General features: G+C 44.7%; 1 protein-coding gene across 3 annotated transcripts; it reads left to right on the forward strand.

The window, feature by feature from the left end:
• Positions 1 to 434: 434 nt before the first annotated feature.
• On the forward strand, positions 435 to 17460 carry LOC118391436 (rapamycin-insensitive companion of mTOR-like). 3 transcript variants are annotated; one of them, XM_035782832.2, is made up of 37 exons: positions 435 to 807; positions 944 to 991; positions 2214 to 2311; positions 2942 to 3006; positions 3188 to 3319; positions 3413 to 3476; positions 3650 to 3776; positions 3859 to 4028; positions 4144 to 4211; positions 4335 to 4402; positions 4544 to 4626; positions 4884 to 4971; positions 5104 to 5194; positions 5285 to 5351; positions 5493 to 5573; positions 5743 to 5843; positions 6523 to 6688; positions 6780 to 6881; positions 6989 to 7035; positions 7130 to 7265; positions 7486 to 7685; positions 7915 to 8041; positions 8255 to 8419; positions 8568 to 8644; positions 8731 to 8809; positions 8913 to 9110; positions 9204 to 9296; positions 9706 to 9812; positions 9947 to 10200; positions 10308 to 11409; positions 12829 to 13006; positions 13202 to 13286; positions 13468 to 13662; positions 13799 to 13957; positions 14080 to 14203; positions 14282 to 14420; positions 14498 to 17460. In XM_035782832.2, exons 1-37 carry the CDS (start codon positions 759 to 761, stop codon positions 14570 to 14572), a joined length of 5208 nt encoding a protein of 1735 aa, XP_035638725.1. In that variant the 5' UTR covers positions 435 to 758; the 3' UTR covers positions 14573 to 17460. The 3 variants fall into 3 exon arrangements, with proteins under 3 accessions (XP_035638725.1, XP_035638726.1, XP_035638727.1); XM_035782833.2 differs by having other exon boundaries at positions 437 to 807; positions 9947 to 10185; XM_035782834.2 differs by lacking the exons at positions 435 to 807; positions 944 to 991; positions 2214 to 2311 and adding an exon at positions 2500 to 2826.
• Positions 17461 to 27171: the final 9711 nt, after the last annotated feature.

The following is a 27171-nucleotide window of genomic DNA, read 5'->3' on the forward strand; positions in this document are numbered from 1 at the left end:
TCACCCTTGCATTCCTTATAAGAACAATTTTTTTAATGGCAAAGGGTCAAGAAAACAATATTTTAGTTTTGGGAACAGAAACATTTCCTGAACTTTGGCCAATTTTCATCTAGCTTCATCTATCTTCTCACTGCCTGCCACTGGACTTCCTCTCATCACCATATTTGGTGGCGAGTGGAAGTTCTAAATGGATGCTTCGGAGTTATACGTCCTGTGAGACTCTTAAAAGTAGTGGAATAAGAAAATGTATTACTTCAAAATGGAGATTGCGCTGCCCTGCTCTTACAGTCACCATAATGGGGCATATACAATGATGCGACATCTATCTAAGTCTATGGTTAATATACCTCAGTGGCGCAACGTCGCATCACACTGTGGAAGTAGGGAGGTACTCCTAACAACTTCCAAGTGTAAACTTGAGTCTTTGGCTGTACGTAGGGCAGGAGACACATTTCCAGGTACCAAAATCATACAATACATTTCAGAGAATTACGGGCCAGACAGAAACACAACAAAAACTTGCCGAATTCCGGCTGTCATAAATCCACACTGTCCTCAAATAATGAATACACGAAATGTCTGGATTGCAAGGTGCAGACAGAGAGCACATATGCTAAACACACAATGTATATATTTGCTACAAAAATAGTTTTTCTTTCATGAGACAACTGTGGTTGGGCAAGAGGCAATGAGTGCGGGATTTCTCGCGATAATCCCTGTTGATTTCGATCGGGTTAGTGCTGAATGATTCTGGAAAGATGGCGGTCAGCATCCGAGGCCGTCCGAGCCGAAGCGTTCGGATGCGAGGTGAGACAAGAGATATTTCAATCTGGACCAGAGATTAGTAATCCTCCAAAACATAAAGCTGAACTTTCATTGTGCCTGTTAGTTGTGGTCTCACTACTAACCTTTATTGGTTGTTGTGCTTGCTTTGCTTTGACAGGTCGGAATGACAGTGGGGAGGAAAATGTACCACTCGATCTTTCCAGAGGTGGGTGAATCAGATTGGAAATTGGATATTCAGCATCCCATTTATTGAATCGTAGATAGCTATCCTATTATTAAAATGCTGCTAGCTAGCTAATAAATGGCCGAACATCCTAATGTATCTGCATACAACATCCTTGTTACTAACAGGGTTTCTTTCCCCTTTATTTACATTTAGCTAGTTAGCATAGCTAGCAGTAATTCATAACATTATCATCACATTGTTGTTTGGATGCATCTGATTTGCAGTAATAGCTAACAGTGATATCGAAATAGATCGGATTATAGCTAATGTCATTCATTGTTTCTATCTTCCTGAATATGGCTTGTATAGCTACAATTCAACGCTAATTCAATGCCACTGGTTTTGAACTTGAGAAATGTGTCCCAGTCCGTTCCTTGATTTTTGTAGAATAGGCCCATGCCTTGTATTGAAGCTTAATACCAGCAGTTAGGACTGTCCTACCTTATCATCATGATCCAAATGCTAAGGACCTTTATGCAGTGTTTATATTTTTACATCATGGGAGAAAATGTAACTGTCCTTTTTACAGAAATACACTGTCCCTGTGATAGCCTATATTTCCTCGGGGACACTTTACACTAATTCACTTCATGCTCCAAAGTTGAAGTCACTTGTCTGAAGCATAGAATAATACATTCTGGCCATTGAAGAATTGTAATGTTTTAATCATTTATAGCTCTAATTTGTCTATTGCTACCCTCAATCTGAAGAATTGTTTACCTCAGGATATAATAAACATGGCATGGTTGTTTTCAAACAGACAAACTACAGTGCTAACATTCTGAATTTTAGTTGAATATATTTGATTAAACCCTGTTCCTCAAACACATGTTTTGCATTTATCCCATGTAGTGTTGACATAACAACATGGTACAATTTGTTCAATCATGACAGGGACCTTCAAATAACACACTAGCATGTATATAGAACCTGTGGGTACTTTTATTCACACCAGACTTTACAGTCTTGTGTCGTTAGAAACTCTTCTTTCGGGGGGGCTACCTTTTTATTTAGGTGTGCCCTGATCCCAAATGTGTTTCTGTTTCCAGTTTATTGCTGGTCACATTCACTAATGAGGCTTTGTCATGCTCATGCTGGTCTCACCTGAACACTGTGTTTTGTTACTGTAATGTTTTGGAACAGAGTTGAGCCAGGTGAATAAACTTACTGACCACTTATTGACCTTGATGTATCATTTCAGATCCTTCAGACAACCTCCGGGAAATCCTACAGAATGTTGCCAAGCAACAAGGAGTCTCCAACATGCGCAAACTCGGTCACCTGAACAACTTCATAAAGGTTTGTGGGGCAACATCTCAGCAGACCATTAAAGCAGTGTTTCCCAAACTCAGTCCTGGGGACCCCAAGTGGTCACGTTTTGGTTGTTGCCCTCGTACCACACAGCTGATTCAAATAATCATCTCATCATTAAGCTTTGATTATTTGAATCAGCTGTGTAGTGCTAGGGCAAAAACAAAAACGTGCACACCTTGGGGTCCCAAGGACCGAGTGTTGGAAAGACTGCAAAGGGATACTTTAGGATTTTGGCAATGAGTCCCTTTATCTACTTCCCCAGAGTCAGATGAACTCACAGATACCATTTTTATATGTTTACGTCAAGTTTGAAGGAAGTTACTAACGAGTGCTAGCTCAACTGCTAACTAGCATTAGTGAAATGACAGGAAGTCTATGGTGTCTGCTAGCATGCCATTCAGATGCCCATAGACAACCAGTCATTGCGTTAACTCTAATTACTATTGGCTTGTGAAACTACCTCTAACTTCCTTCATACTGGACACATAGACCTAAAAATGGTATCCACGAGTCCTCGTTCCCAAAATCCCAAATAATCCCTTTAAGTGGATGTAATGTTTGATTGTTTGTGTTTGGATGTGTTCTTATCAGTTATTTTTTTTCCATCTGTCACAGCTTCTCTGCAAGGTCGGCCACTCAGAAGAGAAGCTTGGGTTTACACATGAAGAGATCATAATTTGGTGAGTCTTTTGAGAAATGAATCTTCACCAGTGCTACATATACAGTACTAGCTGTTTCTCTGGGTTGATTTTGGGATGTTTGCACTATACCATGATTTAAAATGCAGATGAATTGTTCCTCATTCTATCTCTCTCTCTCTCTATATATACACACACACTTTCCGTCCTTCCCCTGTTCTAGTCTCCGGTTAGCGCTGTTGAACGAGGCTAAGGAAGTGCGCGCTGCAGGGCTGAGGGCTCTACGCTACCTGATCAGAGACAGCACTATTCTCCAGAAGGTCCTCCGTCTTCAGGTGGACTACCTGATCGCCAGGTGAGTGCTACATCTATGCTGTGTGTGTGTGTCTTATGCCAATGTTGAGCCCACTTAACCTTTCAACCACTAATTGTGTATTTTTATCTCCAGGTGCATAGACATCCAGCAAAGCAATGAGGTGGAGAGGACACAGGCTCTCAGGCTGGTGCGAAAGGTGAGACACCCCAGCCTCTCCCTAACTTAATTGATATTTGTAATGTACCGTTCGGTAATATGTAGAGATGTGACCAGTTAGATGTCTATCTGATAAACATCCCTCTGTCAATAGAGTACTACTATGAGATGAGTGTGAGACACATCTGTCCCCTCTCTGCTGTCCCTCTACAGATGATCACTGTGAATGCACTGCTCTTCCCCTCCTCTGTCACCAACTCCCTCATTGCCGTGGGCAACGATGGGCTACAGGAGCGAGACCGCATGGTTCGCGCCTGTATTGCCATCATCTGTGAACTTGGTAGGTGACGAGCAAACACACACACTTATCTATACTATAGGTGGTGTATGGTTAAACCCTGTGTGATTCCTTTGTTCTGCAGCTGTGAAGAACCCTGTGGTGGTGGCTCAGAGGCGTGGTCTCAGCACCATTCTGAAGAACGTGATCGACTGTCAGCTGAGCCGCATCAACGAGGCACTCATCACTACCATCCTACACCTCCTCAACCACCCACACACACGCCAGTATGTGCACTCGGATGTGGAGCTCGAGGTACTGACAACACACATACAGTCTTGCACACAGAGCAGCATTCATTAACAGGAATTTGATGAATTGGATTATTTCCTCATTGAATGAGATTGTTCTTTTTCTGTTTCTCTTCCAGCAAATCCTGGCCCCTTACACTGACTTCCACTACAGACACAATGCAGACACGGCAGAGGGGCAGCTCAAGTCAGTGTGCATGATAGTGCAGTATATTTAATTATGTCCTATGCAGTGTATTTTATGGAGTGTTGTATTGACTGTTTCAATAATTTGGGAGATTTTAATCATTCATTTTGATGTCCACCCCAGGGAAGACAGGGAGGCTCGTTTCCTGGCAAGTAAAATGTCCATAGTTGCTTCCTTTCGCTCCTGGTCAGGTAAACTTTACCCCTTCATATTCAATGACATCTGAGTTTGAGTGTGTATATACCCTGATAGCTCTTATGTGATATTAGTGGTGTGGTATAAACAGGATGAACATGTTCCTATCTGACCCTACTCTCTACATCTCACTCCAGGCATCATTAACCTGTGCAAGTCAGGCAACTCTGGAATCCAGTCTCTTATTGGCCTGCTCTGTATACCAAATATGGAAGTAAGGGTAAGTATAGCATCAAATAAACATTATCAGCACCTGACAACTGAGGTGAAAGAGAATGCAGTGTCCTCCAGTTTACCTCAAGATTACTTTATGGTTGTGCTCAATAACATCGATAACAATGTTACTCAGTTTAATGTAAGAATGATGTAGGGCACACCCATAAAACTCATGATTTTCTGTCTTCTCATAAAAATGTTCTAAAATGAATGAAGTCTCTATTAATGTGTGTAAACCTGGTTCCTCTCGACCTCCCACAGAAAGGCTTATTAGAGGTGATATATGATATATTTCGGCTCCCCATGCCGGTTGCGACTGCAGACTTTATTGAAGCACTTATCAGTGTGGGTGGGTACAATGTCACTTTTTTCCACTTTTTGTGTCTTTATTCAAGTTAAGAGCCTTTCTTTTCTTATCATATATCTCATGTACCATGTATTATTAGGTAACAAAGTATACTTGTCTATATTCCTCCTGTAGACCCTAGCAGGTTCCAAGACAATTGGAGGTTATCAGATGGCTTTGTGGCTTCTGAAGCAAAAGTTATCCTTCCACATCGAGCTCGATCAAGGTAAGAACCATCACTTATTTGAATTCTTTAACTCATGATTGAGGAAAACATTGTCTGCATAAACTTCATTTGTTCTCTTACTGCCCTTAGGCCTGACTTAATGGATAATTACCTGGCGTTGGTACTGTCTGCCTTCATCAAGAGTGGACTTCTTGAGGTATGGTCATCAATATCAGGATCGATAAGTATGTGTATATTCAACCAAAAATGGCAGTTGCATATCTGTCTATTGGTACCTAAAGATCCCACACGCAAACCGCTATTGTCTGTCGTGTAAAGCCTGTGTACCTCTCAACAGGGTCTCGTTGAGGTTATCACAAGCACTGATGACCCCATCTCTGTGCGAGCCATCATTCTACTGGGAGAACTGCTTCACATGGTAACTCAACTCCCTGTTTGCTCAGCTGTTAACATTGTGAGGTCAGCGAGCTGGTCCAGAGGAGGATATGCTCTAGGAGTTATTGACATGTTTTTATGGTCCCAATTTTGAATTTGTTTTGCATGGTCCCCATTGTTGTTGTAACTGTTTATTTCTGTTTCCCTCCCAGGCCAACACCATCCTCCCCCACTCCCACAGCCACCACCTGCACTGTCTACCCACACTCATCAACAAGGCTGCCTCCTTCGACATCGCCCAGGAGAAGAGACTGTGAGTGACAACTACCTACCATAGAGTACCGAGGACATTTCTTGGGGTCACTATAGACAGGGACCATTGTGAGGAATTTACTCTCTCGCAGACAGGAGAAAAGACTGTATGACTATTTCTAACCTAATCCTAATTTAACAATATACACTGAGTGTACAAAACATTAGGAACAGCTGCTCTTTCCATGACAGACTGACCAGGTGAATCCAGGTGAAAGCTATGATCCCTTATTGATGTCACTTGTTAAATCCACTTCAATCAGTGTAGATGAAGGGGAGCAGACAAGTCAAAGAGAGATTTTTAAGCCTTGAGACATGGATTGTGTATGTGTGCCATTCAGAGGGTGACTGGGCAAGACAAAATATTTAAGTGCCTTTGAATGGGCTTTGAGTGTGTCAACAACTTATATGTTGCTGGGTTTTTCACTCTCAACAGTTTCCCGTGTGTATCAAGAATGGTCCACCACCCAAAGGACATCCAGCCAACTTGACACAACCGTGGGAAGCATTGTAGTCAACATGGGACAGTATCCCTGTGGAATGCTTTCGACCCCTTGTAGAGTCCATGCAACTCAAATTAGGAAGGTGTTCCTAATGTTTTGTACATCCAATGCATGTGCTACAAGAGTTTCATATTATTAACACGGACACTGACACGAGCTGTTTTCATAATTTTTCAGACGGGCGAGTGCAGCGGTCAACTACCTGAAACGTTTCCACGAGAAGAAGAAGAGAGGACCCAAACCCAACAGCCTGTACCTGGACCACATCATCCGCAAATCGAAAGCTTCTCACTACTGTAGAGATCAGCACTTTAGACCACAGAGAGATATCTTTGTCATTAAGGTACATATCAAACCATGCCCCTGTGTTGCAACACAAGCTTCTTGGATTTCTTGGAGTGGTATTTGTAATGCTGTCCTTGTTTGCATTGAAGGACACTGAGGATGCTCTTATGATGAACCTGAGAGACAGCCACATCCTCAACCACAAAGAGAACCTGGACTGGAACTGGGTTCTCATCGCAACAATATTGAAGGTGAGTGGACTACAACTGCAATAAATACTTATTCCAGTTAGTATCTTTTACAATACTGTCCTTTTATAATTGTTATTTTTTTAAATGTTTCCTTTTCCCATCTGTAGTGGCCAAACGTTAACCTGCGGAGCAATAAAGATGAACAAATGCACAGGTAAGTACCATTATAACCACTTCTTTCACCTCCTGTTTGTAACTGTAGCAAACCAAATGTTCTCTCTGTCTGACCCCGGTTTCTGTTTCTGCAGGTTTGTACGCAGGCTGCTGTTCTTCTATAAGCCCAGCAGTAAGCTGTACGCCAGCCTGGAGCTGGACCACAGTAAGGCCAGGCAGCTCACTGTGGTAGGATGTCAGTTCATCGAGTTCCTCCTGGAGTCTGAGGAGGTGAGAGGGTTTACTATGAGGCAAAATTTGAATAGACTACTGATATTTACACACAGCGGACTCAAATTAAACTATCCAGACCTATTAATGATACGTACACAAAGTTAAACCATTTTATATTGGAACTCTATTGATCATAAAAAATTGAGTTACATGACTTTACGTGACCTCTCTATCAATGTCCAACATTACCTAAACATTACCCCTGTCTGTGTGTCAGGATGGGCAGGCATACCTGGAGGACCTGGTGAAGGACATAGTCCAATGGCTCTCCTCTTCCTCGGGGCTCAAGCCTGACCGCGGTCTCCAGAGCAACGGGTTGCTCACCACTCTCAGCCAGCACTACTTCCTGTTCCTGGGCACTCTTTCCTCACACCCGCACGGCGTCAAGATGCTGGAGAAGTGCAGTGTCTTCCAGTGGTCAGTCTTTCACCGTCCACTAGTCTGTTTTTCCAAACATGTACTCTGATCGTACCTCTTGGGAGATCCCTAATATCTTGGAAACTGTCCCATTTAAAGATGCCTTTTTAAGCTGCTGCAGAGTTTCCTTTGTCCTCTTTCACACTCACTTCATCTTCACTCAAGTCATTGTGTTGGAGTGTGTATGGAGCAGTACATTGATTCTCTGTATCCTGTGCTCTCCTACTAGCCTGTTGAACATCTGTACTCTGAAAAATCAGGACCACCTGTTGAAACTCACTGTCTCCATACTGGACTACAGCCGTGACGGGCTGTCCAGGGTCATCCTGTCCAAGATCCTCACTGCTGCCACTGACGTAAGAACACCACCACTAACACACAAAACACACAGATGGAATTCAAACATTAATTGATAAATCTTGGTTTCCTAGAGGTGGTCAGAGTAGCTTGCACAGGTGTTTGGAAAGCAACATTATGAGCAATTTGGTTTGTTGTGTTTTCAGTGGAGCATATGTTAGTGTTTTTGAATGACAGTCTGTCCTCTTCCGCCCTCTGTTGGTGTGCCACAGAACTGCAGGTTGTATGCCACTAAACACCTGCGAGTGTTGCTTCGTGCCAATGTGGAGTTCTTCAGTAACTGGGGCATCGAGCTGCTGGTCACCCAGCTCCACGACCGCAACAAGACCATCTCCATGGAGGCGTTGGACATACTGGATGAGGCCTGTGAGGACAAGGTGAGGGATGAGGGGCCTGAGTGTCTGTTGTGGTACCTTGCTATGTGCTGTTTCCTGGGCACTGTTACACCTTACAGTCGTGTACTTTAGTTTAGTCCAGCAGCTTTTGAGTCCAGAAGTGTATTAGCTGGTATTTTTTTCCCTCCAGGCAAACCTCCATGCTCTGATCCAGATGAAGCCAGCTCTCACACACCTGGGGGACAAGGGCGTCCTGCTGCTGCTACGGTAAGCTGCTGGGAGAAAACTGAGCTATTGTTTGCTTTTCTGTATTAGGTCCCTTTGTCTCTGACCGCTGTGATTCTTATCTCCAGGTTCTTGTCCATTCCAAAGGGCTTCTCCTACCTAAGTGAGAGGGGTTACGTCACCAAGCAGCTAGAGAAATGGCAGAAGGTACATTTATACTCAACCAACAATGCCATAAATGATGATTTGCATCTTTTCGCTGTCACATGAAAGCATAGAAAACTCATTTTTATATCATTGTGTTTTGCAGGACTATAACCTGAAGTATGTGGACATGATAGAGGAGCAGCTGAACGAGGCTCTCACCACGTACCGCAAGCCTGTCGATGGAGACAACTATGTACGCCGAAGCAACCAAAGGTTACAGAGGCCAAATGTTTATCTTCCTGTTCATCTGTATGGCCAGCTTGTCCATGATAAGACAGGCTGCCATCTACTGGAAGTCCAGGTAACTGCATCTACTTGAACCATTCACTATTACACTAGTTGAGGAGCAATTACAAGCATAATGCGTATAAACCCTTTTCGTCTTTCTCTTCAGAATGTGGTTCCTGACCTAAGTTACACTGTCCGTTCCCCAATGCTGGACAAGTGGGAGGGCATCAAACAGCTAAAGGCAGCGCTTTGGGCCTTGGTCAGTATAATTAAGCAATAAGGCCCGAGGGGGTGTGATATATGGCCAATATACCACAGCTAAGGGCTGTTCTTATGCACGACGCATCGCGGAGTGCCTGTATACAGCCATTAGCCATGGTATATTGGCCATATATCACAAACCCTAAGGTCCCTTATTACTATTATAAACTGGTTACTAAAGTAATTAAAGCAATGAAAACAAATGTTTTGTCATACCCATGCTATACGCTCTCATATACCACGGCTGTCAGCCAATTTGCATTCAGGGCTGGAATAATGGAGAATAATAACTACCATATCTGTTGTCATCATCAGAGTTCCACAGTTATGTGCCAATTATTGATAAGATTCTCACATAGTTTTCATAATAACATGAGTATTAATGTTGTTAAACTGTTTGTTTCCAGGGTAACATAGGGTCATCAAACTGGGGGTTGAACCTCTTACAGGAGGAGGGGGTGATCCCTGACATAGTGGTTCTGGCCCAGCACTGTGAGGTTCTCTCCATCAGGGGGTAAGGCACATTGATATTTGCAACTCCAATATTCAAGGTGCTTCTAACGAAGCAGGATGCTTGTACTGTCCCAAAAGAGTACTATATCTCTGTCCAGGATCTCTCTATAATGTCTGTCTGCTGTCTCTGTGTAGGACGTGTCTGTACGTGTTGGGGCTGATCTCAAAGTCACGTCAGGGCTGTGACATGCTGAAGCAGCACGGCTGGGACGCTGTAAGACACAGCCGGCGGACGCTGTGGCCCGTTGTCCCAGACGACATGGAGCCCCACCCCAACCCGCCCAGCCTGCTGTCCTCTGTCCCCTCCACCCTCAGCCTCACCTCTGACTCCACCAGCTCTAGACACAACAGTGAGAGTGACTCCACACAGCCCAGTAAGTCTCAGCCCAGTAAGTCTGTAATCATAGTACTGGTATTCATTTATTTTTAACCTGTACAGTATCACCAAATGTTTACTCCATACTACTAAGAGTTAACCTTGAGTGGTCATTTACAGGTATGTACATCATGGACGATGAGCGGCTGGAGAACTGTGACCTGTCGGACGATCCTCCCATGTACATGAGACCCAAGTACAAGGACCGCAGCCCCTTCACCCTCCTGGCTTCCAGCCACTTCCGTAACCGCCTCCTCCACTCTCTGTCGCTCTCCGGGAAGATGCTGCGCAGCACCAGCGACCCTAAGGGCACCACCAGGGACCACGGAGGAGGGATGGAAGAGGGTCAGGGGCGCAAACGCACCGTTACTGAACCCAGCTACACCTTTGGATCTTCAGATGTCTTCCCAATCTATAATGACGGCCACCTGCCCAAAAGCCCCTCTGTCAACCTAGAAACTTCCATTGTGGGCAGCAAGACCCCTGAAAACCAGGGCAGCACCCCCAACTTTGGTGAGGGAGATGGGGAAGGGAGGCTGCCAGGCCGGTCAGTGGGGGTAGGAGGGTCAGGGGTGGGGGTGGGGGAGAACCAGAGAGAGCAGACTAGCCGGGAACGCCTGGCCGGGGATGGCCCGTCCGGAGGGGGCGGGGGGGCTCAGTTTAAATCGCGCAGTCAGAGCTTCAACACGGACACGACCACCAGCGGCATCAGCTCTATGAGCTCCAGCCCCTCCAGGGAGACCCTGCCCTCCACCATCGACACGGACGGTGTCAGCCTCAACAGTGTGATCAGCGCCCAGACCATCCAGACCCTGACCTCCCTCACCCCCCAGCCCCACACCGCCCACCTCTCCTCCCTGTCCAAATCTAGCTCTACCTCCCTGGTGCCCCCCGGCTCCTCCCACACCCTCCCCCGCCGCGCCCAGTCTCTCAAGTCGCCTTCGTTGACCACCCTGAGCGGCCTGACGGACTGCAGCCTCATGTACTCCAACTCCCGCGACGCGCTGGGCTACGCCACGCTGAAGTACGCCACTTCCTGTGACACGTACGCCAGTCAGCGTGATGCGCTGGGCTATGCTACTCTGAAGAGGCTGCAGCAGCAGAGGATCCACTCGTCCCTGTCCCACAGCGAGGCTCTGGCCTCCCCAGCCAAAGACGTGCTCTTCACTGATACCATCACCATGAAGACAGGCAGCCTGGACTCCAGACTCACCCCACGGCGGTAACACACACATACACACTCACTCAGTCCCCCTTGACTCGTACTTGTCCACACACACACTCCCTTAAGAACTCCTTTCCTAGAATCTCCCATGACTAGTACTGACTACTACTTCTCTGAATACTCCCCCCTCCCTCTTTCTCAGATCTTCAGTTGCCCTTTCTCTTACTTCCTCTTGTTGCTCCTCTTTCTCTTTAGAGGCTTCTCATTCTTTGATGACAAGATCAAATTAGTTTGACCTCTGCTCTGGCTTGAATGAGGTTTTCCTTCTGTAATCTCCTGAAATATTGAGTGTTGTTTTCCTGAAACAGGAAAGGGCCTTGCCCAAACTGTTGCGACAAACTTGTAAGCACAGAATCGTATAGAATATCATTGTATGCTGTAGCGTTAAGATTTCCCTTTTTTTTTTTTTTTTACTGGAACTAAGGGGCCTGGCCCGAACCATGAAAAAACGCCCCAGGCTATTATTCCTCCTCCACCAAACTTTACAGCTGGCACTGTGCATTGGGGCAGGTAGCGTTTTCCTGTCATCTGCCAAATCCAGATTGGTCCGTCGGACTTCCAGAAGGTGAATCGTGATTCATCACTCCAGAGAAGGCGTTTCCACAGCTCCAGAGTAAAATGGCGGCGAGCTTTATACCACTCCAGCCGACGCTTGGCATTGCGCATGGTGATCTTAGGCTTGTGTGCGTCTGCTCGGCCATGGAAATCCATTTCATGAAGCTCCCGACGAACAATTATTGTGCTGACGTTGCTTCCAAAGGCAGTTTGGAACTCAGTAGTGAGTGTTGTAACCGAGGACAGACGATTTTTACGCGCTTCAGCACTCGGCTGTTCCGGTCTGTGAGCTTTTGTGTCCTACCACTTCATGGTTTAACCGTTGTTGCTCCTAAACGCTTCCACTTCAACAGCACTTATAGTTTACCGGGACAGCTCTAGCAGGGTAGAAATTTGATGAACTGACTTGTTGGAAAGTGGCAACCAATGACAGTGCCACATTGAACGTCACTGAACTCTTTAGTACGGGCCATTATACTGCCAATATTTGTCTAAGAAGATTGTATGGCTGTGTGCTCGATTTTATACACCTGCCAGCAACAGGTCTGGCTGAAACACCTGAATCCAATCATTTGAAGGGGTGTCCACATAATTTTGAATGTATATTGTATTTGTTTTTTTGCGTGGGCTGTGTCTCAATCCACTGCATCTTCCTATGTCAGCCTAGTGCATAGCGGTGGAAGGTTGAGCTACAGTGGTGATTATCAGACCACAAGACACAGGAAAATTGGTCTTCTCACGAGAATGTCTGTAGTGTCAATGGTTTGTCTCACAAACTAATATGATTTTGGAATGAGGTGTAAGACGAGCAGGTGGACCTTTCCTGCCTCCTAACTCACTGAATGTTTATTTTATCTCCAGGTTCCTGAAGGCTCTGAGTTTTGCCTCCCTGGACAAGGAGGATCTGCTGAGCCCCATCAGCCAGAACACTCTGCAGCGGTCCTCCTCAGTGAGATCCATGGTGTCCAGCGCCACCTACGGCAGCTCTGATGACTTCATCGGCCTGGCGCTGCCAGTGGACATTAACAACATGTTCCAGGTACTGACCATCGTATGACCCCTCTCTCTGAACCCTCTTTCCCCTCTCATCCCTCATCTATCCTTTTATTTTACTTCTATTCTAGATATTTTCCAATAAATGTAATTTGTTTACCAAGCTATTTAAGACCTCTATTTAAAGTTGTGTCATAACTCCATGTTAATATTTGGATAAAGCTGAGTGTTTTGTTCCTAGATAAAAGAAACACCATATTTCCTGAAGAGGACCAGCCCTCCCTCTGAGGACAGATCTGCCAAATTCTTCTCTGGAGACTCAGATGGTAAGAAACAGCCCGGGGCCAACACAATCTGTTTTCTTCAGTAAGGAGTTGTATAACATTGAGTTTAGCACAGGAGATATGATGGCTCTGCTACTGATAAAGGAGGCCCACTGAGGACCAACAGGCTTGAATAAAAAGGGGGGAAATGCATGATCATGTGGATATGTGCCCCTTCTCCCAGGCCCCAGCCCTCACTCCAGACATGCAGTGCTTCGCTCCCAGCTGAGCATCACAGAGCTGATGGGGGTGAGCCGGGCGGAGCAGCAGAAGTTGCTGGGCTCAGAGGAGACGGGTCTACAGGAACACAACGATGACAACTGCCTCTACTGCACTGGGCTCTCTGTGCTTGGCTTCAGCGCTTCCAATAGCAGCCCAGGTCAGCGGCAGATACAAACATAGAACATAATGCTGTTTATCAATTCGTGCCGTTTGCATCCTTATACTTCCTTGTATGTTTATATTATTAGCAGTCAGAAACCGATAAACAACCTAAACTCACGTTTCTCCATCAGACTTGACAGAGGAACCCCCTTTCTCAGAATGGTGCGGTCCGCCTGTGCAGAACCACCTGGAGGTCATGGGCCAAACCAAACTGTCAGGGGTTTCCGGGTGCAGTGATGCTGTGTCTCAGGGCTCCCCAGGAAGCACCCGCAGCACTGAACTGATTTTGGGTAAATGTCATGTTTTTGTTTTCTCTCATATCATGCTTTTGTCCAAGTGAAGGGTTTTCTTTTGTTGTTGAAGATGGATGGACTAAACCTACTGGCTCTCTGCGGTCTATCTCCCCCCTCAGGAGTGAAGTCCATTCCAGAGGAATCGCCAGCCGGCAGGGTTCTCCTCAGGAAGGAGGTCCTGCGTCTCATGGTCAACCTCAGCTCCTCTGTGGGGATCAAAGGCCACGAGACTAACCTGCTAACGTAAGAGACCCACACAAACACACACGCACACACACACTCAAACCGAGGTTGATATCCCTGTGTCTGTTGTCTTGACAGGATCAAGGAGAAATTCCCATATGCATTCGATGACATCTGTCTCTATTCTGAGGTGTCTTACCTGCTTGCCCACTGCATGTTCCGTCTGTCAGCACGCCGCTTCATCCAGGAGCTCTTTCAAGACGTGCCATTCATTCCGGTAAACAACACACACATTCAAAAATAATAAACATTTAATGTTGGCTGTTCTTCTAGTCACTTCTGTCTCTTCCTCAGATGTACGAAGAGGCAGAGGCCATCCTCTCCAAGCCCCCAAAGAATGGACCGGCCGACCCTCCCACTGAGCCCTGAGTCAACCCTACTGCCCTTCCCTTCTGTCTCACAGCCTGTCAAACCCTGAGTCACCACTACTGATCTTCCAGTCAACCACAACCCCTAAAGCCTGAATCACACCCAACCCCCGGAACCTTCAGCTTACCCTCAAACCTCAACCCCCGGAACCTTCATTTAACCCTCAACCTCAACCCCCATGACCCTTCAGTTAACCCTCAACCCACACCCCCCTGAACCTTGGACTTTGTAGTCCTCAAACTTCAGTCAACCCACACCCCTGACGTGTGAGACAACCCTAACCCCTCAACCACAAACGCTTGAGTCACTACCAACCACAGCTTTGTAGGGCCTGAGTCACCTTCCACCCCCACATCCTCCCTTACCTCTCCATACCAGAGTGCACTCACTGTATGTCCTCCTGGGATTTGGACAAAAATGAAAATATGGAGGGAAGAAATATGTTCTTCCTATTGACTAAGTTTTAGATATGATGGATGATAACGCAGGATGAACAAATATTCTGTTTTTTTTTATCTGATCAAATGATGGCAGCCAGCTATGAGTATTTTTAACAGAGCTCATTTTTGGGAAATTCTTCACAAACTGAGCTTGGATCACAATCAAATCCAAATGACTTAAAACGGTCCATCATTCCTGAGGGCTTCCTCAGTTATTTTTAATATATGACTGCATCCCAACCACTGGTGTGAAATACCACAGCATGTTGTTTTTGGCTTGGCTTCTCCCAAAGTGGATCCATTGACTAAAACACTAAAGAGTAGGGTTCCTCTGCATAACACTAAAAACTCTCTGCATCTGGAGAGAGGACCATGCCATTGTGAAAATCATTGCACCTGAACAAAGAACAGTGAAGGAGAATAGTGATAAATACTTTTGGTATTGCTCTATTTAATGACGGCAGATACAGGTCAGCCAAATGATCATCATTCACTGGTGCAGTTTGGTGGTTGTCTCTCTTATTTGTTGATGTGCTAAAGAGGAAATGTTCCTCCTTGCCCTTTGCTGGATTTGTTTTGTTATTTTATTTAGGACTTTGTTTGTCTGTGTTTTTAAGCATTTATATTAAGAACTGAACAACTACATGTAGGAGTGAAATCTATCAAAACATTGAATGTCTGTGTGTTTCAGCACAGAAGAGTTATTAACGGTCAGTTACTCAACTGATGATTGAAACTACGGCTGCATTTATTTTTGTTTACGACCTAGAAATTTAAACCCTAAAATAAAAGTGCAGGGTTGAAACAAGAGATTTGGTTCTCATCAAAGTGGAGGAAGACCTATGACTGCTACCCCTTCTGTCATACATTTCTTCAGAACATGGTTCATGAAAACAGTCACTATTTGATGGCCATGTAGAGTTGCTGCTTCATTCCACAGTCATTCAGTAGCCATTCCCATCAGTTTCCATTCATTTCTGTCAGTTGCCATTCCACAGTCGGAAGCCATTCCTGTCAGTTGCCATTCCACAGTCGGAAGCCATTCCTGTCAGTTGCCATTAATTCCTGTGTTAGTTGCTGTTCCTTAGACTGTGTCCTTGGGGTCACTGTCTGCTTGTTCTTAATCCGGTAAAACTGGGGAATAATGAAACTGGAGTAAACGTTTTGAAGTGGAGCTCAGGTACTGCCTGAACATGTCCAATAAGAACACTCGTTTAATTGGAAAACTCAGCCACTTCCGGGTCGAAATCTAGCTACATGTTTGTAAAATGACGGTTTAAAACAGTCACTGTACTGTTTTTTTTTTGCTATGCAAGATGCCTGTTAATTGTGAGCCCAAATGTACATGTATAGGTTATTAACTGGTTTGATATATTTCAGCTTTTGTTTGAAGTTTGTTTAGCTGTTGGCTCATTGTTTCATTACTGTTTTAAAGAAGTGGTGGCTACCATTGTGTGGTCCTTTCCAACATGATTCACTTTGACTGAAGATGGTACTTGCTGCACTGAATCCTTCAACATGCACGTATGACTATTCTGACAATGGAAGTGTTTAGGCCTACTGTTGAAAATGGCCTTGGTTAAGTGATGAATTGGTTAGAGAAATGGACTGGTGAAAAGAGGATTGGGGTGCACTGCAATTGCACTTAGCAATCAACATGAACTAAGTATGCAATTACTACAGAAAATATTTTTCTGTATAAATGCGTAATGTTGAATAGTTAGGTCCTCTGCGAGCAGAGAATTGTATAGTTGCAGCCCACAATGTGCATAGTGGATCACTGCTCTAAATGAAAAATAAATGTGGATATTTAATATCGCAGATTCCCACTCAACTATACCTTCATATAACCTTATTTTGCACGTTTGCATTCTAAGAGACCTCAGTTCACCTTTTCAACAAACTTCAAAATTCTAAATAGTGGTTAAATGTTGTTTTTTGTCAAGTCTACAGTACATTTCATAGTCAGACACATTTGAACATAATACTGATGTTTCAGATATATATTGAATAAGGTCAATTATTTGGGAACATAATTGTACTACTTTCTGTTGGGGACCAAAAAGCTAAACTGAAAAGCCAACAATTATTTGTTATCTGGCAATTGTTTGAAACAACAGGAAGTAGTAACTTAAATATTTAACTTTGTCTACATTTGAGTGATTTGAAGTGGACTTTTGCTGATAAAGCACTGTAATGGGGATGTGAAAACAAAGCCTTTATTGTACCTGGACCGTTTAGGAACAGAGAGACAAAGATAAGAGAAGTGTTATTTATATTTTTCCTCAAGTGAAAACATTTTCAAGAAGATGTATATAAGTCTGTGTGTCTCCCCCCAATTTGTGGTTTTCCTTGTACAGAACTATGTATGTTTTTGGCATTTTATATAGGCCATTAGAATCATTCTTATTAAAGGGATGCATTGATAATAAAAACATAATCTACTCACTTATGTCACTGTATTTTATTGTATCAATGTGTCTTCAACTATGAGTTTAGATTTTGGTATGGAGTTGGTTCATCCAAAACCAGTGTGTGGGAGTTAACTTGTTTATGTGTAATTTAAGCAGTCTGGCCCATGACTTCCAGGGCTGTTTTTATGTATTGCGTAATTTCTTCAACTTCTCACCAGGAAAAACATCCTCTGTTTCAACAGTGCTTTACAGGAAAGACCTCCCCGAGCAACGCCTCACATCTCCAGTTCCGAAAACATTACCACTCTTTGTAAGTATACTGTGTCATGCCCTGACCATAGAGAGCCCTTGGTTCTCTATGGTGTAGTTGGTCAGGGCGTGACTAGGGGGTGTTCTAGCTCAATATTTCTATGTTGGTGTTTTGTATGGTTCCCAATTAGAGGCAGCTAGTAATCGTTGCCTCTAATTGGAGATCATATTTAGGTAACCATTTTTTCCACCTGTGTTTGTGGAATATTGTTTTGTTTGTGCATGTGCACCACTACTTTCACGGTTTGTTATTGTTTTTTGTTTAAAGTTTCACCGTAATAAAGAAGTGGAGCTCTACACACGCTGCGCCTTGGTCCGCTCATTACGATGATTGTAACAGAATATCCCATCAAGCAGCATGTGACAGAGGTAAAGGAGTTTGGACCTGGGAAGAAATTATGGGAGGTTGTGAGACCCTTCCTTGGAAGGAGACACCAAGGAAGGTGGAAGGATAGCAACGCCGCCGGGGACCGCGGCCACAGAAGCCCCAAGATTATTTTTGGGGGGGGCATGAGGGAGGTTGGCGGAGCAGCGGAGAGTGGAAGAGGTCGTCATCAGTCCGGTGCCATCTGTGCCAGCTCTCCGTACTCACCCTGAAGAGCCAGATACCGTCAGGGAGGCGATGGAGAAGTTGGGAGAGAGAGATGAGAGAAATGTTATGTAGGTGTTCTGCACGGCATCCGACCTGAAGAGCCTGTCAGCAGTCTGGTGACTCCTGTGCCAGCTCTCCGCACACTTCCTGAAGTGCGTGTCACCAGTCCAGTGCCACCTGTGCCGGCTCCACGCAACAGGCCTCCCGTGCGCCTCCCCAGTCCGGTACGTCTTGTGCCAGCTCCCCGCACTCGCCCTGAAGTGCGTGTCACCAGTCCGGTGCCACCTGTGCCAGCTCCATGCACCAGGCCTCCAGTGCGTCTCACCACTCCAAGGCCGGGGCCTTCCTCTGTGCCGATGTCCAGGCACGGCGTTCAGCCCGGCGCCATGGCCGGAGGGGCCCAGTCCGGGCACCGCGTCCAACCTAGCTCCTAGACCGGAGCCTTCCTCTGCGTCGGTGCCCAGTCCAGGCACGGCTTTCAGCCCGGTGCCATGGTCGGATCCGGTTCGACCATAGAGAGCCCTTGGTTCTCTATGGTGTAGTAGGTCAGGGTGTAACTAGGGGGTGTTCTAGCTCAATATTTATATGTTGGTCTTTTGTATGGTTCCCAATTAGAGGCATCTGGTAATTGTTGCCTATAATTGGGGATCATATTTAGGGAGCCATTTTTCCCACCTGTGTTTGTGGGATATTGTTTTGTGTTTGCATGTGCACCACTACTTTCACATTTCGTTATTGTTTTTTTGTTTCACTGTAATAAAGATGTGGAACTCTACACACGCTGCGCCTTGGTCCCGTCCTTATTACGACCGTGACATACTGCCTGTCTTGGTCAGCCTAAATGAACCACGCTTTAATTTAGATTTGAATTCTGAAACAAAACTCATAGTATAGGCAAATCAAACAATTACAATGACCAGAGACTACTGAGGTTCTCTATAAACCAACACCTCACCAAAATATTTCTTATGCGATTAACATGTTGGATTTCCTGCTATGGGCTTCACTGTTCCTCTCAAGCATCCAAGAACAGAACTGTCAGGCTGGTAAGTCCAAAACTTTATCGTTACAATACTTTTGACTGATACAGTACTGTATGTCATGTAGTCTCAAAATACAATGCAACAACTATGTAGCTCCAGGGGTCCTGCTGTCTAGACCTCTGAATGTGAGGGTGGATTACAACCTACAACACCAGAGGATATCTGTAACATGGGAAGATGACCCTTCTACCTACAGAGTACCGGACAAACAGATTTATGATGTGGCGGTTCTCTTAATTAACACACAATATGAAAGAAGTATACAATGTGAGTTGTTTGTTAAATCAAGGAATAATATGCACATTACAACAATGGACCTTCTTACTACAACTGGTTGCAATTTCAAGGTTATTATATAGTAGCAAGTATAGTACCAGTGACTGGGTGTGGGTGCCCTCGGGAAGCTGTGGATGTCATACCAGACCAGGTTGGCAGTAAACATCACTGGAATTGGACCTCTGCTTTACCCCTAGAGTTCACCTCCCACTCAGTCAGGCTCTGCTCCTGATACCAGAGCTATACCAGTCAATGGAGCCCCCTACAGAACATCACTGGTTAGTGTTTGTATTTCACGTCACAGACACACACAAGCACACACACGATGTTGGTCATTCACATCAGTAACATTATTTTCTACAGGGATAGCCTCGTCATCACACCCACAGGTTTACCCAAAGAACAGAGTGGTTAAAGTCGATAGCAACTTCACCTTCTGCTGTATTCTTGGGCCGGGACAGAGACTTGAATGTATGAAATACAACATTGCAATGAACACCACTCACGTCAGTGACCAGAGTTATTCCATGGTTGTGCACATGAAGTCTCCCTCTCCATCCAGTTGCATCAATGTCTACTGTAATTCATTTCTGTATGGCATCTGTGTTTACGTGGGACGTAAGTATAAACTGCTTGTAAGCCTCCCTCTTACCAATCAAAGCTCATCTAACAGGTAAACAACTCTAGTCCCTTGCATTACTGTGCAGTGTTTAAAAGTGTGCACATGTTTAAAAGTATCTGTAATTCACTTCACAATTGTAGGATCTAAATGGCTGCATTTACACAGGCAGCCCAATTCTGACCTTTTGCCCAATTAATGATATTATTATATATTTCTTTTTAGAGTCCAAAGACCTATGAGTGAAAAAAATATCTGAATTGGGCTGCCTGTGTAAACGAAGTCTATGTGTTCAAACCTCATCCTCTCTGAAGGCCCCCCTGCAGACAGGAATCTTGTGTGTGAGACCCGGGACCTGGAGTCAGTGGAGTGTCACTGGGACACAGGGGGGACACCAGTCTGACTAAACAGAGGAAGACTTTTTATCACCTACATCAAAGGTACAATACTATTACAGATACAATCATTTCTTCACCGACATTTCGACAGCAAGCTGTCTTCGTTAGGGTGGGGCGGCAGGTAGCCTTGTGGTTAGAGCGTTGGACTTGTGACAAAGGTTGCAAGCTCGAATCCCCGAGCTGACAATGTAAAAATCTGTCGTTCTGCCCCTGAACAAGGCAGTTAACCCACTGTTCCTAGGTCATCATTGAAAATAAGAATTTGTTCTTAACTGACTTAAATAAAGATCAAATGAAAGGGTAAAGCACTACCATGCTATCATTGTATAGTAATCACTTGAGGTGACATTTTCAGTCCATGTACTTTTCAAAACTTGTCCACACGATACAGTCTCAAACTGCTACCAAACAGTACGCGTGGATCAGGGGGAGAGGAATTGGACATTGACTGCCAGAAACCCGCTCAGAGACACAGCTGACCTGAAGAAGAGAGGTAGAGTAGTGTGACAGCTACTCCTCACACCGCATACAAATCTGTTCTTTACTCTGTCTATTTATTTACAATGTTGTGTGGTTCTACATTCAAGTGAGTTTACTGGCTCCCATGGAATTGGTAGCTTCAGATACGAATGCCAGAAATGCCCGTGTTCAGTGGAGCTGGGATAGGCAGCAGTACAATATGCTGTTAATGGTTTGTAAAGTACAGCTGAACCACAGTGGACACATACGCATGGTGAGTTACAGTAGGACACCTACAGTAGAATGGTTCACCCATTCACAAAGTCTGAACAATAGAGTTATTAACTAGGCATTACTAATTTTTATTTTATTTTTTATTTCACCTTTATTTAACCAGGTAGGCTAGTTGAGAACAAGTTCTCATTTGCAACTGCGACCTGGCCAAGATAAAGCATAGCAGTGTGAACAGACAACACAGAGTTACACATGGAGTAAACAATTAGCAAGTCAATAACACAGTAGAAAAAATGGGCAGTCTATATACAATGTGTGCAAAAGGCATGAGGAGGTAGGCGAATAATACAATTTTGCAGATTAACACTGGAGTGATAAATGATCAGATGGGCATGTACAGGTAGAGATATTGGTGTGCAAAAGAGCAGAAAAGTAAATAAATAAAAACAGTATAAAAACAGTATGGGAATGAGGTAGGTGAAAAAGGGTGAGCTATTTACCTATAGACTATGTACAGCTGCAGCGATCGGTTAGCTGCTCGGATAGCTGATGTTTGAAGTTGGAGAGGGAGATAAAGTCTCCAACTTCAGCGATTTTGCAATTCGTTCCAGTCACAGGCAGCAGAGTACTGGAACGAAAGGCGGCCAAATGAGGTGTTGGCTTTAGGGATGATCAGTGAGATACACCTGCTGGAGCGCGTGCTACGGATGGGTGTTGCCATCGTGACCAGTGAACTGAGATAAGGCGGAGCTTTACCTAGCATGGACTTGTAGATGACCTGGAGCCAGTGGGTCTGGCGACGAATATGTAGTGAGGGCCAGCCGACTAGAGCATACAAGTCGCAGTGGTGGGTGGTATAAGGTGCTTTAGTGACAAAACGGATGGCACTGTGGTAGACTGCATCCAGTTTGCTGAGTAGAGTGTTGGAAGCCATTTTGTAGATGACATCGCCGAAGTCGAGGATCGGTAGGATAGTCAGTTTTACTAGGGTAAGCTTGGCAGCGTGAGTGAAGGAGGCTTTGTTGCGGAATAGAAAGCCGACTCTGGATTTGATTTTTGATTGGAGATGTTTGATGTGAGTCTGGAATGCCACACCCATTTACACTCTATTCACAGAGGAGATATTCTGGCATAGGGGTTACGTCAGTAGTTTTACGTGACCTATCACCTGCCCAGACATAAAGTGCAGGTGCTTTGTGGATTAAAACAGAACCTCTGGAAATGAGGCGACTGGAGTAGAGAGAGTACCTTCCAAACCATGGAGGACAGTGAGTATCAAATCCCTATGCAACTACATACACACACCTTTTCAAATAAGAGTAAAAAGGAAGACAGATTACACACACAAAGATTTCAGTGTGCATTGTATTTGAATACATACAGTTCACCATTTTTATGTCATTGTGTGTTTTTTTGGGGATGGTGAGTGTTACTGCACAGTTATTTTCAGGTCTCTCTAGAGATGTTCGATCAGGCTCTGGCTGGGTCACTCAAGGACATTCAGAGATTTGTCCCGAAGCCACTCCTGCACTTTCTTGGCTGTGTGCTTAGGGTGGTGGTCCTGTTGGAAGGTGAACCTTCGCTCCAGTCTGAGGTCCTGAGCATTCTGGAGCAGGTCTTTTAATACATTAGCAAAAATGTCAAAAACCTGTTTTCAATGTGTCAGTGTGTGTATGTGTTCAATGTGTCAGTGTGTGTATCAAGAAGCTGATTAAACAGCATGATCATTATTACACAGGTGCACCTTGTACTGTGGACAATAAAAGGTCATTCTAAAATGTGCAGTTATGTCACACAACACAATGCCACAGATGTCTCAAGTTTTGAGGGAGCATGCAATTGACATGCTCACTGCAGGAATGTCCACCAGAGTTGTTGCCAAATAATTAAATGTTCATTTCTCTACCATGACCAATCTCGTTTTAGAGAGTTGTGTGGGAGAGCAGTTTGATAATATCAACGTTGCCCCGTGATGGAGGTGGGATTATGGCAGGCATAAGCTACAGACAAAAAACACAATAGCATTTTATTGTTGGCAATCTGAATGCACAGCGATACCGTGGTGAGATCCTGAGGCCCATTGTTGTGCCATTCATCCGCCGCCATCAACTCATGTTTCAGCATGATAATGCTGAAGGATCTGTAGACAATTCTGAAAACGTCCCAGTTCTTCTATTGCCTGCATATATATAAAAATATATATAACCTTTATTTAAGTCAGTTAAGAACAAATTGTTATTTACAATGACTGCCTACCGGGGAACAGTGGGTTAACTGACTTGTTCAGGGGCAGAACAACAGATTTTTACCTTGTCAGCTCTGGGATTCGATCCAGCAATCTTTCGGTTACTGGCCCAACGCTCTAACCACTAGGCTACCTGCCCCCCACATACTCACCAGACATGTCACCCATTAAGCATGTTTGAGATGCTCTGGATCAACAGTGTGTTCCAGTTCTCGCCAATATCCAGCAACTTTGCAGAGCCAACAACATTCCACAGGTCACAATCAACAGCCTGGTCAACTCTATGTGAAGGAGATGTGTCACACTGCCTGAGGAAAATGGTAGTCACACTAGATACTTACTGGTTTTCTGATCCACACCCCTACCTTTTTTAAAAGGTATCTGTGACCAACAGATGCATATCTGTATTCCCTGTCATGTACAATTCATAGATTGGGGCCTCATGAATTTATTTCAATTGACTGATTCCCTGATATGAACTGTAATTTAGTAAAATACTCCCCCCATCTATCTTCGGCGTTCATACTGTTAGGTGACTGAAACTGGGACATGTTTAACACCCCGGCCATTTTACAATCTAACCTAGATGCCCTCAATCTCACACAAATTATCAAGGAATTTACCAAGTACAACGCTAAATCTGTAACCATGGGCACCCTCTTGGATATCATCCTGACCAACTTGCCCTCTAAATACACCTCTGCTGTCTTCAACCAGAATCTCAGCGATCACTGCCTCATTGCCTGCATGCGTAATGGGTCCGCGGTCAAACGACCAACCCTCATCACTGTCAAACGCTCCCACTTCAGCGAGCAGGCCTTTCTAATCGACCTGGCCCGAGTATCCCGGAAGGATATTGACCTCCTCCCATCAGTAGAGGATGCCTGGTTGCTCTTCACCCAGTAGAGAATGATAAATCCACGATAATCGATCATTTCAATAAGCATTTTGTTTACGGCTGGCCATGTTTTCCACCTGGCTACCCCTACCCCGGCCAACATCTCAGCATCCCCTGCAGCAACTTTCCCAAGCCCCCCTCCCTCCGCTTCTCCATCACCCAAATCCAGACAGCTGATGTACTGAAAGAGATGCAAAATCTGGATCCCTACAAATCAGCTGGGCTAGACAATCTGGACCCTCTCTTTCTAAAATTATCAGCCGAAACCCTCATTGCTAGCCTGTTCAACCTCTCTTTCGTATCGTCTGAGATCCCCAAAGATTGGAAAGCTGCCGCGGTCATCCCCCTCTTCAAAGGGGGAGACACTCTAGACCCAAACTGTTATAGACCTATATCCATCCTGCCCTGCCCTTCTAAAATCTTCGAAAGCCAAGTGAACAAACAGATCACTGACCTTTTCGAATCCCACCGTACCTTCTCCACTATGCAATCTGGTTTCCGAGCTGGTCATGGGTGCATCTCAGCCACGCTCAAGGTCCTAAACGATATCATAACCGCCATCGATAAATGACAGTACTGTGCAGCCGTCTTCATCGACCTGGCCAAGACTTTTGACTCTGTCAATCACCACATTCTTATCGGCAGACTCAATAACCTTGGCTTCTCAAATGACTGTCTCACCTGGTTCACATTCTACTTCTCAGATCGAGTTCAGTGTTTCGAATCGGAGGGCCTGTTGTCCGGACCTCTGGCAGTCTCCATGGGGGTGTCACTCTGTTCAATTCTCGGGCCAACTCTTTTCTCTGTATATATCAATGATGTCGCTCTTGCTGCTGGTGATTCTCTGATCCACCTCTACGCAGATGACACCATTCTGTATACATCTGGCCCTTTTTTGGACACTGTGCTAACAAACCTCGAAACGAGCTTCAATGCCATACAACACTCCTCCTGTTGCCTCCAACTGCTTTTAAAAGTGCATGCTCTTCAACTGATTGCTGCCCGCACCCTCCCGCCCGACTAATATCACTACTCTGGACGGATCTGACCTAGAATATATGGACAACTACAAATACCTAGGTGTCTGGTTAGACTGTAAACTCTCCTTGCAGACTCACATTAAGCTTCTCCAATCCAAATTTAAATCTAGAATCGTCTTCCTATCGCAACAAAGCCTCCTTCGCTCATGCTGCCAAACATAGCCTCGTAAAACTGACCGACCGATCCTTGACTTTGGCGATGTCATTTACAAAATAGCCCCCAACACTCTACTCAGCAAACTGGATGTAGTCTATCACAGTACCATCCTTTTTGTCACCAAAGCCCCATATACTACCCACCACTGCAACCTGTATGCTCTCGTTGGCTGTCCCTCACTACATATCCTTCGCCAAACCCACTGGCTCCAGGTCATCTATAAGTCTTTGCTAGGTAAAGCCCCGTCTTATCTCAGCACACTGGTCACCATAGCAACACCCACCCGTAGCACACGCTCCAGCAGGTATATTGCACTGGTCATCCCCAAAGCCAACACTTCCTTTGGCCGCCTTTCCTTCCAGTTCTCTGCTGCCAATGACTGGAACAAATTGAAAAGATCACTGTCTTATATCTCCCTCTCTAACTTTAGTATCAGCTGTCAGAGCACTGTACCTGTACACAGCCAATCTGTAAATAGCACACCCAACTACCTCATCCCCATTTTATTACTTACCCTCTTGCTCTTTTGCACCCCAGTATCTCTACTTGCACATCATCATCTGCACATCTATCACTCCAGTATTAATGCTAAATTGCAATTATTTCACCTCTATAGCCTATTTATTGTCTGCCTCCGTACTCCTCTACATTTGCACACACTGTACATAGATTTTTCTGTTTTTCTTTTCTATTGTGTTATTGACTGTACGTTTGTTTATATGTAACTCTGTGTTGTTGTTTTTGTCGCACTGTTTTGCTTTATCTTGGCCAGGTCGCAGTTGTAAATGAGAACTTGTTCTCAACTGGCGTAACTGGTTAAATAAAGGTGAAATAAAAAAATAAAAATAAATAAAAATTGTTGCCTGTTGCATTTACATTTTTGTTCAGTATAGAACCCTGCACAAGAAAGCAGTTCTTGCTGCAGTTATATCCTGATTAGGGTTGTAAAATTCCAGTAACTTTCCTCCCTGGTTTTCCAAAAATCCTGGTTGAAGGATTCTTGGATTTTTTTCCTTATTTCCTCTTAATTCCAGTCATCTTCCAACCAGGATTTCCTGGAAAACCAGGGAATTTTGGGAAAGTTACCGGAATTTTGCTCCGCTGTCTTTCTTTCCCTGTTTTCCAGGTGGACCATGGCCACCAAATTCTCTATGTGGATCATTGTCATCACAGTGAGATTGATATAGTGCATGACCCAGGGCAATCTGGTGAAGCTGCACCAGAGAATGATGCTGGAAACTAGATGGAGGAGGGTGCCATATCCAGCATATACTCAGGGTAGCCTAGTGGCAGGGTAGGCTATTGGTTAGAGTGTTGGACTAGTAACCGGAAGGTTGCAAGTTCAAACCCCCGAGCTGACAAGGTTGTCTGTTGTTCTGCCCCTTCCTAGGTCGTCATTGAAAAGAAGAAGTTGTTCTTAACTGACTTGCCTAGTTAAATAAAGGTAAAATAAAATATGTCCCAGCTCCTTGTGT

The sequence above is a fragment of the Oncorhynchus keta genome, chromosome 12 (assembly GCF_023373465.1).
Source record: "Oncorhynchus keta strain PuntledgeMale-10-30-2019 chromosome 12, Oket_V2, whole genome shotgun sequence".
Lineage (NCBI taxonomy): Eukaryota > Metazoa > Chordata > Actinopteri > Salmoniformes > Salmonidae > Oncorhynchus > Oncorhynchus keta.

What these genes read in the sequence shown, in the direction of transcription:
- LOC118391436 (XM_035782832.2), top strand. Translation starts at nt 759, where the DNA reads ATGGCGGTCAGCATCCGAGGCCGTCCGAGCCGAAGCGTTCGGATGCGA. An exon ending in CTTCTCTGGAGACTCAGATG is followed by an intron (nt 13,287 to 13,467) that starts GTAAGAAACAGC and finishes CCCTTCTCCCAG; the next exon opens with GCCCCAGCCCTCACTCCAGA. An exon ending in CACGAGACTAACCTGCTAAC is followed by an intron (nt 14,204 to 14,281) that starts GTAAGAGACCCA and finishes TTGTCTTGACAG; the next exon opens with GATCAAGGAGAAATTCCCAT.